The sequence below is a fragment of the Carettochelys insculpta genome, chromosome 1 (genome assembly GCF_033958435.1).
Source record: "Carettochelys insculpta isolate YL-2023 chromosome 1, ASM3395843v1, whole genome shotgun sequence".
NCBI lineage: Eukaryota > Metazoa > Chordata > Testudines > Carettochelyidae > Carettochelys > Carettochelys insculpta.
Genome location: NC_134137.1, coordinates 126,839,384 through 126,849,987, shown reverse-complemented (window position 1 = coordinate 126,849,987; position 10,604 = coordinate 126,839,384). Strand labels below are relative to the sequence as shown.

General features: G+C 40.3%; 1 protein-coding gene across 1 annotated transcript in view; it reads left to right on the top strand.

Moving 5' to 3' along the window:
• Window positions 1–720: 720 nt before the first annotated feature.
• SLC9A4 (solute carrier family 9 member A4) overlaps window positions 721–10,604 on the top strand; it is a 43,495-nt gene continuing 33,611 nt past the window's right edge. The window contains exons 1-3 of the mRNA XM_074983262.1: window positions 721–982; window positions 5,751–6,214; window positions 9,274–9,533. Coding sequence (XP_074839363.1) covers window positions 721–982; window positions 5,751–6,214; window positions 9,274–9,533 — 986 coding nt within the window. The remainder of the gene's footprint in view (window positions 983–5,750; window positions 6,215–9,273; window positions 9,534–10,604) is intronic.

Below are 10,604 nucleotides of genomic sequence, written 5' to 3'. Positions count from 1 at the left end.
CTACCATCTACCGTGTTCGGCTTCGTGTCAATATATTGTATACATTTAAAAAGAAACAGCAAATTCAACTGCACAGTGCGCTACAAATGTAGAGTGCAACTTTGTGGCTGTCCACTAGATGTCACTAACAGAACCTCCGCAGAGTCTCTTTACATATGAACTGCTTTATTACAAGTGAAGTGAGTATATACCATTAATCAGATATTTGAGTTACCAGGTGCCTTGACCACACAGAGTACATGGAGGAGAAAGGGAGGGCAGGGAGATGAGATCTGGAGCTGGTGAGTCCACCTGTTCAGCATGCTGGGATCCGCCCCTTGTGGTTCTTTTTTACACTTGTTATGCTTGTTGAATGAGTTCTGTTCCTTGTTGCCTTGTTTTTTTTTCTCTGTTGTGTTGCAGGGAAAACTACTGAGCCTAGAGCAAGTATAAAAATCTTTAGGGGAAGAGAGATTTTATTCCTGAATAGTGCAACATTGCTGAAAGTTTTTATTTGGATTTCAAAAGCCTGAAATACCTGTGTCTTCATCTGACTCTGGATCCTTCTGTAATTCAGATACAGAAAGACACACTGATCTTGGGACTTTTAAAGTGATAACTTGATAGGTAATTTCCTAAGGCAATCTTCAAGGTTCAGGTCAGTGCAGATTGCAAACATACATACATTCACGCATACGGTCTGTATTACATATAGGATAAAAGAACATTTCTGCCCCAGATATGGGCTGTCTGATATTTATGCGTGGTAATTTTTTGAACTGGTTGCTGTTGCTGCTGATTCTGGAGTGCCCTTCTGCTGCTACTTATTCTGATTTACCCAACCTAAGCAGTAACTCAACAACTCATCATAAGCCTGATCAGCGTAATGCTGAGAGCTCTGCTCAGGACGAAAGAATGGATATTTTTACAGTGGATTATAACTTTGTGCAAATTCCTTATGAAGTTACACTTTGGATACTTCTTGCATCCCTGGCAAAAATAGGTAAGTAGAACATGGCTAGTTGAGATCTTTCTTTCTTCCTTTCTTTTCCTTTCCTTTTTAAAGCTTTGTAGACGAGAAGTTAAAAGCAAGCAATAAAACATGTTGGATAGCTAAACAATTTTACAAATGTATAAGTGCATTTCTAAAGGATTGAGATTATCTTTGTATGGCCTTTGCTGGAAAAACCAAATGTCTCAGTTACCATGAAACCTACTCTGTAGGCACCATTAAAATGTTATAAATGATACCATGTGTACCAAGTAAGGTCTCTGAAACTCTCCTATGATAGCTTTTCCATAGGGTTTCCACAATGTGACAATTTTAAAATTTTACTAAGGTGGGATTTTTCTAGGCTACAAGTCAGTTCTGTCTGTCGTGGGTGAAGCTAGCAGTCACCCCTTTTCAGCTGTTTCTAACTTTAAATGTCACAAGATATCAGGCATATTTGCAGCATTAAGTAGTGTCCTGAACGTCAAACCTGTTTAATCTGAGGGGAGAAATGGGGGAATAGAATGAAATATTTTGCTGGAGAAATTTTGAAATGTTTATCATTTGAACTTGCTCAGATGGAATTTTACAGATTGGCCTGGAAGTGATGGACTGGTGGACAGCATGTAGGCTAGTAGTCAGGGCACAAGATAAAAACACACACACAAATTATTACACAGAGGTAGCCATGTTAGTCTATATCTTCACAAAACAAAAAAGCAGTCTGGTAGCACTTTAAAGACTAACAAAATAGTTTATTAGGTGATGAGCTTTCATGGGACAGACCCACTTCTTCAGATTTGGAATTTCTGAATTCATACAAATCACATTATTTAAACACATGCATATTCTGCAGGTACTTATATGTACAAATAAGAATGAGAGAATTTTATTTGTAGTATTGGGTCCATATTTATAACAATGATGAGTCATCATATATCCTATATATATAAATGTATTAATAATAATTAGCATTTATATATTAGTTTCCACAAGGCACAACAAAATTAGCATCCACTGTGCCAGGTGGTGTACAAGCATATAGTAAATTGCAGCTCCCACCCCAAAAAACTTTCATATAATTTCTGAACATTCCCAGAACGGTTGGTAGGTGAGACTGATTGACTCCTGGAATTTGCTTTGGGATATAGAACGTTTCCTGCCTCAGTCACCCAGCTGAGAGGGAGCACCAATTTTGCATCGTTGGTTGTTCATGGATTCATAGATTCCAAAGCCCTGTGGTCACCTCATCTGCCCTCCTATATAACATAGGCCATAGAATTGCCCTCTAATAATCTCTTGAGCGTAACTTTTAGAAAAACATCCAATCTTGACTTTCTTCCCCAGATCTCAGACAATCTTATGCCAGCCCCCGTGATTCAGTTCAAACCGGTCACAATCCACTTTGGGGTTCCAACCCACAGTTTGAAAACTGCTGGCCCAGCTTCAATTCCAGCCATTGGATCATTCTGTACTTTTCTATACTGGATTGATAAGCTCATTAGTAAATATGTGTTTCCCACACTGGTACTTCTATATTGAAATCAAGTCATCCTTTAGCCATTCCTTGGTTAGACTCAAGGGCTGTTTCTACACGTGCCACTTTCTCTGAAAGTGGCATGCTAATAAACGGTCCGAAGTATGCTAATGAGGCGCATATGTAAATTCCTGGTGCCTCATTAGCATAAGGTCACATGAGCTGGAGTCCAGAAGAGCATCATTAGCATTACATCCATGCCTCATTAGCATATTTGGACCATTTATTAGCATGCCACTTCTGGAGAAAGTGGCATGTGTAGAAACAGCCACAGAGCTCAACCTAGTTAGTTTACCACGTTAAGGAATGTTTACTAATCCTTTAACCCAGGGGTGGGGAACCTTTTCTGGGTTGGAGGCTACTGACCCACAAAAAAATCGGTCAGGGACCTCGCAAAACTGAGAAGCAATCCCTCTCCCCACTAGCAGATTCTGTAGAGCACCCCCTCCCCAAAGCTCTGGTGTAGGGCCCAAGAGGAGAAGTTCAGTGTGGGTGCAGGATCTGGGTGGCAGGGAGGATGCAGCATTGCATTGGAAGCTCCTGTTCAGCTGATTAGTTCGTTATCTCAGCAGCACGTTGGATCAAATGGAGACCAGTTTCTCTGTTCCACATATGTAGGAATTACTGTACTAGACACATAGACCATCTAATCCAATCTCCTGTGTCTGTGGACAGAAGCAGATATTTCACAGGAAGGTGCAAGGAACCCCAGAGTATACAAGATGGGATTATCTGTTCAGAATTCATTAGCTATTATTTCACCTTTATGGTTGTAAATTGTTCACATCAGAAATGGAAAATAGTGAAAAACAGGGTGATTCAAATTGCTATTTTTGTTTTTAAAAAGTTCTCCATGATTTCAAGTTATTTGGACAAACCTTTTCTTCTTCGTCTTCTCACCCTTGCGTCTGGTAGCTCAGTAAGTGTTAAAAGGTCATGAACTGTGAGAGTCATGTTTGAAGCTTAAGGCACAGAAACCTCACCATTTTTTATATAGTAGTTGTTATACACTTCACTCACACCACTTGACCTAGTTGAGGTCAAATAGGAAATAAGAACAATGAAATCAGTGGACTTGCAATGATGTAAAATTAGTGCCAATGAGAGGAGATTTCATACCCCAAGGGTTACTTGATAAAACCAAACATGGTCTTGAAAAGTTACTGGCAAAACAACCTTTGATTTTAGTGGAAGTAGGTCTGAGTCCAGTTTGAATTCTACACTATTCAGTTACGAAGAAAGTGAGTGTTGAACTCCGTCAAAGCTGTGGCATTTTCTCCATTTGCTGATGTTTGCAGGGAGCTGTTTACTTGTGGTTCTATCTGATAATGACATCCCAAAGTCTGTACCGTACCCAGAAACCTTATGTAAGAACAATATCGAAGGGCCTCAGAAACATTCAGTTTGTGGACATTTCTCCATAGAGATTTGCCCTTCTGTGGAAGGGATCAGGGATTCTAACCCTTTTATAGCCACAGCTCACCCAAAATTTGTGCAGTTCTCAAGAGATGGATCGGAAGCAGGGGGGTTTCCTTGTATCTAAGGCTATATCTACACTAGAGCATAATGTCAATTTTAAGGGAGCTAGGTCAATTTTATAACGTACCTGTCTTTACCAGAAATATTATTAGGCTGATTTTAAGGGATCCTAAGGTTGACTTTTCTACTCCAGCTTTGTCACAAGGAGTATCACTAAATTCAAATTTACAAAGTCAACTTAATGCTAGTGTAGGCACAATCTTATTTAATTCCATTTTGTTGGCCTCCAGAAGAATCCCACCATGCCCCCATGTGTCCATTCTGATTATCACTTTCCCTTCCACTGTTCTCCAGGTGAGCAGGAAGTAGGAAACAGGAAGTAGGAATCAGCCCGGGCTCTCTGACTGGCCCCCTGCATCACATGGGCTCCCCTCTACCACGTGGCTGCTGGGTCAAAATGAACTGAATCAAAATACCACTATCAAAACAAAGCATTTCAACAATACCAAAAAACAACTTTTCAATAGCTCCAAATTGAAACTTTTCAGATTTTTACTTCTGCATTTAACATTTCTCAGGTCTGGCCCGCTAGCCTTGTAATGGCGTGGCAGGGGCAGGCTCAAGCAAAGTGGCATGAAAATGCATTTGACAGTTTGTTTTCAATGGGAGCAGGAATCGAGGGCAATGCACCCTGTCATGATGACATCAGACACCCACAACCAGTTGCGGTGCATTTTTTTTTCCCCATAACACATTGGCACAGAAACCTGAAATGCAATGGGGGTGCAGGAACTGTGGGATAAGTACCCACAATGCACTGCTGACACAACTGAACTTAGCAAACGTATGGGGACACACTATGTCAACTTTCTAAACATATGGACACTCACCACCAACTTTATAAAATCTAGTGATATAAAGTTGACTTTAATAAATTAAACTTTACTTCCTAGTATAGACACAGCCTAAGCTGTTGCGTGGTCCCTATGACTTTCTGCAACCTTTGAATAGCATTCAGCCAAAGTCTTCCCTGAAGGTGATTGCCCCCCTAGATCCTCATCTGGAAATTGGTGTCCCATTAAATGGAAAAGGAAACATATGTGTTAATTTGCCTCATGGGTTTGGAAACAACAGAATTTACAGAGTTTGGCCAGAACACCTATCTAGATCCCTTCCCACTCCTGAGAGGCTCCTTCCGCTTCTGCGAATGATGACCTTTGCCCAGCCATCTTAGAAGGGCTACTGCAAGTTCTGAAAGAAGAGAGGAATATCGTACATAGATTACTTTCCCACTTCAGCAGCTACTCCACTCTGACCCAAGACTTAAGTTCCACTATTGGGCACAGATGTGGAGTTTGGTGTAATCAGATTTTACTTGGGTTTCACATCATCTTTTACTGCCATTGAGGATGTAATTTTATGTATTAATTTTCCTTGAGACGGTAGACCAGTTGTTTAAAATTATTTCTCCACGCTGAAGAGGCAGACATACATTAAATCAAAAATCTAAAATGAAGGAAGATAAAATATGTTCTGGGCCAAATTCTCCTCCCAGTTATGCTGATAGAAACCAGAGAAATTTCCTTTGGAAGTGAATGGTACTGCTATGGGTTTAAAGTAGTGTGACTGAGAGTAGAGCTTGGCCTTCTGAATGCAACATACTGCTAGCTGAGGAAAATATTTGTCTGAAGTCAGGGAGAATTGGCAATGTGGTAGCACAAAAAAACTTTTCAACTCAGATCATTTCCCCGTGTTCTATTCAAGGTTTTCACCTCTACCACCAATTGCCACACCTCATGCCAGAAAGCTGCCTTCTGTTAGCTGTTGGAGCACTAGTTGGAGCAATCATTTTTGGCTCTGATCACAAATCCCCACCAGTTATGACGACAAATATTTACTTCCTGTATCTTCTCCCACCCATTGTCTTGGAGGAGGGGTACTTTATGCCCACTCGCCCCTTTTTTGAAAATCTTGGGTCCATTCTGTGGTGGTCTATATTGGGATCCCTCCTGAATTCATTTGGCATTGGACTGTCTCTCTATGGGATCTGCCAGATCGAAGCCTTTGGTCTCACCGATGTCAACCTGCTGCAGAACTTGCTCTTTGGCAGCATGATTTCAGCTGTGGATCCTGTGGCAGCGCTGGCTGTTTTGGAAGAGGCCTCCATTAATGAGCAGCTTTACATGATGATATTTGGAGAGTCTCTGCTAAATGATGGAATAACTGTGGTAAGTTTGCTTTTGCTGTTCAGTTTTTCTGACATTTCAGTGACAGAGTGTCTTGGTCATAGAGGAGAACCAGGAGGAATCCCACTGTTAATGCATTTATTTATTTATGGCTGCTGCTGCTGCTGCTGCTGCTGCTGATAATGTATATATTTCACTGGTGCCTAAGTGCTCCAATCAGGGATCAGCACTCCATAGTGCTGAGAACTGTACACACACATATCACACCTAGATCATAAACACTAAACTAACCAATTAAAAAAACACATTGCTATAACACTGCAGGAAGTGACAAGAGAATCATGTTCCATATTTATTATGCAATAAACTCTGATCCTGCTCCCACTGACGTGAACGGCCATGTTATAATTGCTTCAGTGGTACAGGGTCAGATCCTAAGCATTGAGAAGTGCCTTACTAATGGACAAGTAAATAAAAGAAATGGTTCTGCTGCAAAGCACTCAGGCCATGGTTTCCCATCAAGGCTAGTGCTTTGGAGGAGTTCAGTTTTGTGCGTGTGATAAAGACACACAAAATCAATCTCTGTAGGATCTGTAGTTGACTCCCTGGACTCCTGCTCTTGCGAAGAGTAAGGGAAGTTGGAAGGAGAAACATTCCCGTTGACCTCCCACAGTGAGGGCAGACCTTACAGTTGACTGCAGATATGTCCATTCTAGCTACACAATTGCCGCAGCTAGAATTTGAGACAACTTTAGAAGGGCCTGATTTTCTGAGAGCACTTGTTCACCTTTTCCTGAGAATCAAATCCCTTGAAGTTTGTCAAGCTGACTCCAAAGTGGTGTTGGTAGACAAATAAACAAAACTGCAATTTTTATGACAAAAGGGGTGGTACTTGTGAAATTCTTTTTGGGTTCTCCACCAGTTCTCCCAGAACTTGAGACTCCAACAATCACATGCCACTTTTGAAAGTCGTGGACTTATGCCCTCATCTAGCAAGGCTCTTCTGTACCTGCCTAACTTGAAGCATGCAGGTTGTACCATTGAAATCAATAGGACTGCTTGTGCTAAATTTCAAGTAGGGGCTTATTAAATGCTTTGCTAGGGTGCGTTCTTTATTTAGAATCTAAAACACAGGAGTTCAGAACACAGCAAAAAACAATTCAGACCCTTGTTGAACAGCAAGTGCTATTGGAAATTTCATGGAAGACTCATGGTTGAAAGTCTTCATAGCCCATGTTACTTTTAGGAGTGATTTTTAAAAAGACAGAGATAGAGACTAATTTCATCCCTTGAGACCTAATTGTTATTAAATGATCACAGGCTCCTAATTCCTCAATTAAGTTGCAAAGATTTTAAAGTTAATGATGCATGTAAACATCCTTGCTACTCAAACGTATACATCCATTGCTTAGGTGATAGCTCACTAATGACTGATGTCCCTTTGTTGTGACAGTAGCTTTTTAAAGACATTTATTTTTAACAGGTTGAATGAAGGGAAAGCAGCTAAGACTACTGCTGTGTTTGCATTTTAAACAAGAAATTAATATATTTACTAAAAAAGTACAACTTTAATGGAAAAAAGTCCCTAAAAACTCACAAAATCTGGAATTGGAATAATGGTTTGGAAAAGTGACTTGAGTCCAAATTATGGTTACCTTACCCATTCAAGCTGTGCCATCATGTTCACAAGAACTCTGTGCATGAGAAAGGTAAAGGGGCTCAAAACTTCCTCCAGTCAGCTCTTCTATTGCCTGCTATGAGTTGTGCATTAGCAACATAATGATGCTGACAGTGTGTGTGTAGGGAGGGAGGGATAAAGTCAATGAATATAAATTAGGTATATACCTAAGGTATCACTGTAGGCAAAGATACAATGAATAATATATTTTGAATTCAGAAAAATACAAGTGTCTGCTCAGGCGCAGCCACTGGAACATAAAAATATCACCCTTTCAAGCTATGCCTGTGTCATTGTGTTAACGACAAGTTAGAAAAGTTGGAGAATTGTGTTTTAAAATATGTTAGACACAGAGTATGATTGGGCATTTGTGCTCAGTTCAGATGTTATCGGTCAATTAACTGGTTAAAGATTGTGAAATAATACAAAACCAAGCAAATATTTAAAGCACTAGTTCATTAGAACAGTGACCAAAAAGACTAAGCCTTTATGGGCTCCAAAAGGCTTAACCTAGATATTTAGATCTAATTACAAAACCAAGTTATTCACATGAGTTATTTTAATATAAAGAAGGGCAAAACACAATGAAATAAGATTCTGGAAAGAATGGCACTGTGACACAACCGAACAAGTAGGCTGCCACCTGCACTAGGGTATTGTTGTTGGAATAGTTGACAGTACTGTATTCAGCTGGGTTCAAATAAAAGGAAATCAGCTGATGGGTCAAATTACATTATTTGGTGAGCTGGTTGACTGGCTTGCCAAGTCTAATTTAGGAGCCATTAAGAAAACCTTCCAAAAAGCTGTAGGCTACTTAACATTACACTTAAACTTATAATCACACAATGATGACCACACCATAACATACAACAGTCCTGCGCAGGTAATAAATTAACACGGTTGATAAATTAAAACATGAAATTACTCAGTCAAAACAGTAGAAGTTCTTGAATTTTTTTCCCTAGTTTTAGGACTCAAGCCACATAGATAATTATGGGCCCTTTTAGGGATATGTTCAGATTTAAACTAGAACTTTACCAAAGCCAAGTCTACGTTACATTGAAAAGTAAATTTAAAATATGTAGTTGGACATATTGACACATGGTAGATCAATTTTTCTGGCCCTCCCCAGAGTGGGAGGTCAATGGGAGAAATGTTCATGTCAACCTCCCTTACTCCTCATGACAGTGAGGAGTACAAGGCTTGCTGGCAGAACCCTGATGGTTTGATTTAGTACGTTTCCACTAGGCATGCTTAATCAGACTCTGGAAAATAAACTGTGATTGAATCAATCTTCCAGTAAGTATAGCTTTACCCTAAGCAATAAGAGTATAGTATAATGTTTAGTACAGGCAACTAAAAATATTGGAAAAATATATTTTTGAAAGATTTCTAATTTTCTGGCCATTATTTTTGCATTCAGGTTTTATATAACATATTCATCGTCTTCACCCAGACGCACAGATACGAAGAGATTGACTCTGTTGATGTTCTTGTTGGAGTTGCTCGTTTCTTTGTAGTGGGGCTAGGCGGTATACTCTTTGGCATCGTGTTTGGATTTGTTTCAGCATTCATGACCCGATTTACACAGAACATTTCTGCCATTGAACCACTGCTTGTCTTCATGTTCAGCTATTTGTCCTATTTGTCTGCAGAAACCCTCTACATCTCAGGCATTCTGGCGTGAGTATCAAATAAAAATTTTCAAATGTCTCCCAAGGACAGAATTCCATTCTTGATGAGATGTTTTTCTTGGGATTGGTAGAATGATTATTTTTTCAGTTTTTATTCTTTATGTGCCTAAATGTCCAACCTGGTCTGAAGATACCTCTGTTTGAACATGGCGTATTCTGAAAGCAGACCAACTTATGCTCAGATAGTTATTTCTAGGCATCCCAAAAATGTTATGGGAAGGATGCCATCATATACAACATTGTTAATATCAAAAGAGCAAAAAATAATGGACCTGATCTTGCTCTTAGTTATAGCAACATACAACAATTTTAACTCCATCCATTGCAGTGGAATTACATCTAAATTAATTTTGAAATTTGAACGAAGTGTGGCTTGAATGAAAAAACTCAGAAGCATTAACAAATATATGCACATGCGTGCACAGGTATGCACATGCATATGGATAGAGGGATATGCATATGCATATGGATGCACATAATATGTATCCTAAAGGCCAAGAAAGGGTGACAACCACAAAAGTCTTAACTCTGGCTGGTATGTCATTTGTAGTAACATTGATTAGTAGAAAAGACTGGGTGGCTTGGACAAGTCAAGTAAATGCCAGCTCCCAGGATCCCAAAGAGCATGCTGTACTCTGAAGCTCCTGAAGGGTCTAGAATGGTGGTGAGTAATAAGCAGCTGTGTCGCACAGGCTCAGTACAGTTCACCAGGTTTAGCCTCTGGTGGGCTGCCAGACACTTTGTTTACTTGAGCAACTGCAGGTGTGGCCACTTGCAGCTCTCATGGGTTGCGGTTCGCTGTTCCCAGTCAACTGAACCTGCAGGGAGTGGCTGCCAGACCATCACTTTGTGCAGCTCGCATTGGCAGGGAATGGTGAACTGCAGCCAAATGGGAGCTCCAAGCAGCCATACCTGAGGATGCTGAAGTATGTCAATCAGCTGGTGGCCCTGGTGAATTTTGTCCAGCCAGTGGGGTGCTTATTGCCCATCTGTGGTCCAGAAAGGGAAGTAGACCGCTGCACAGCTTTTGGGACGCTTGCAAAGATGAGCTCGCATCCTT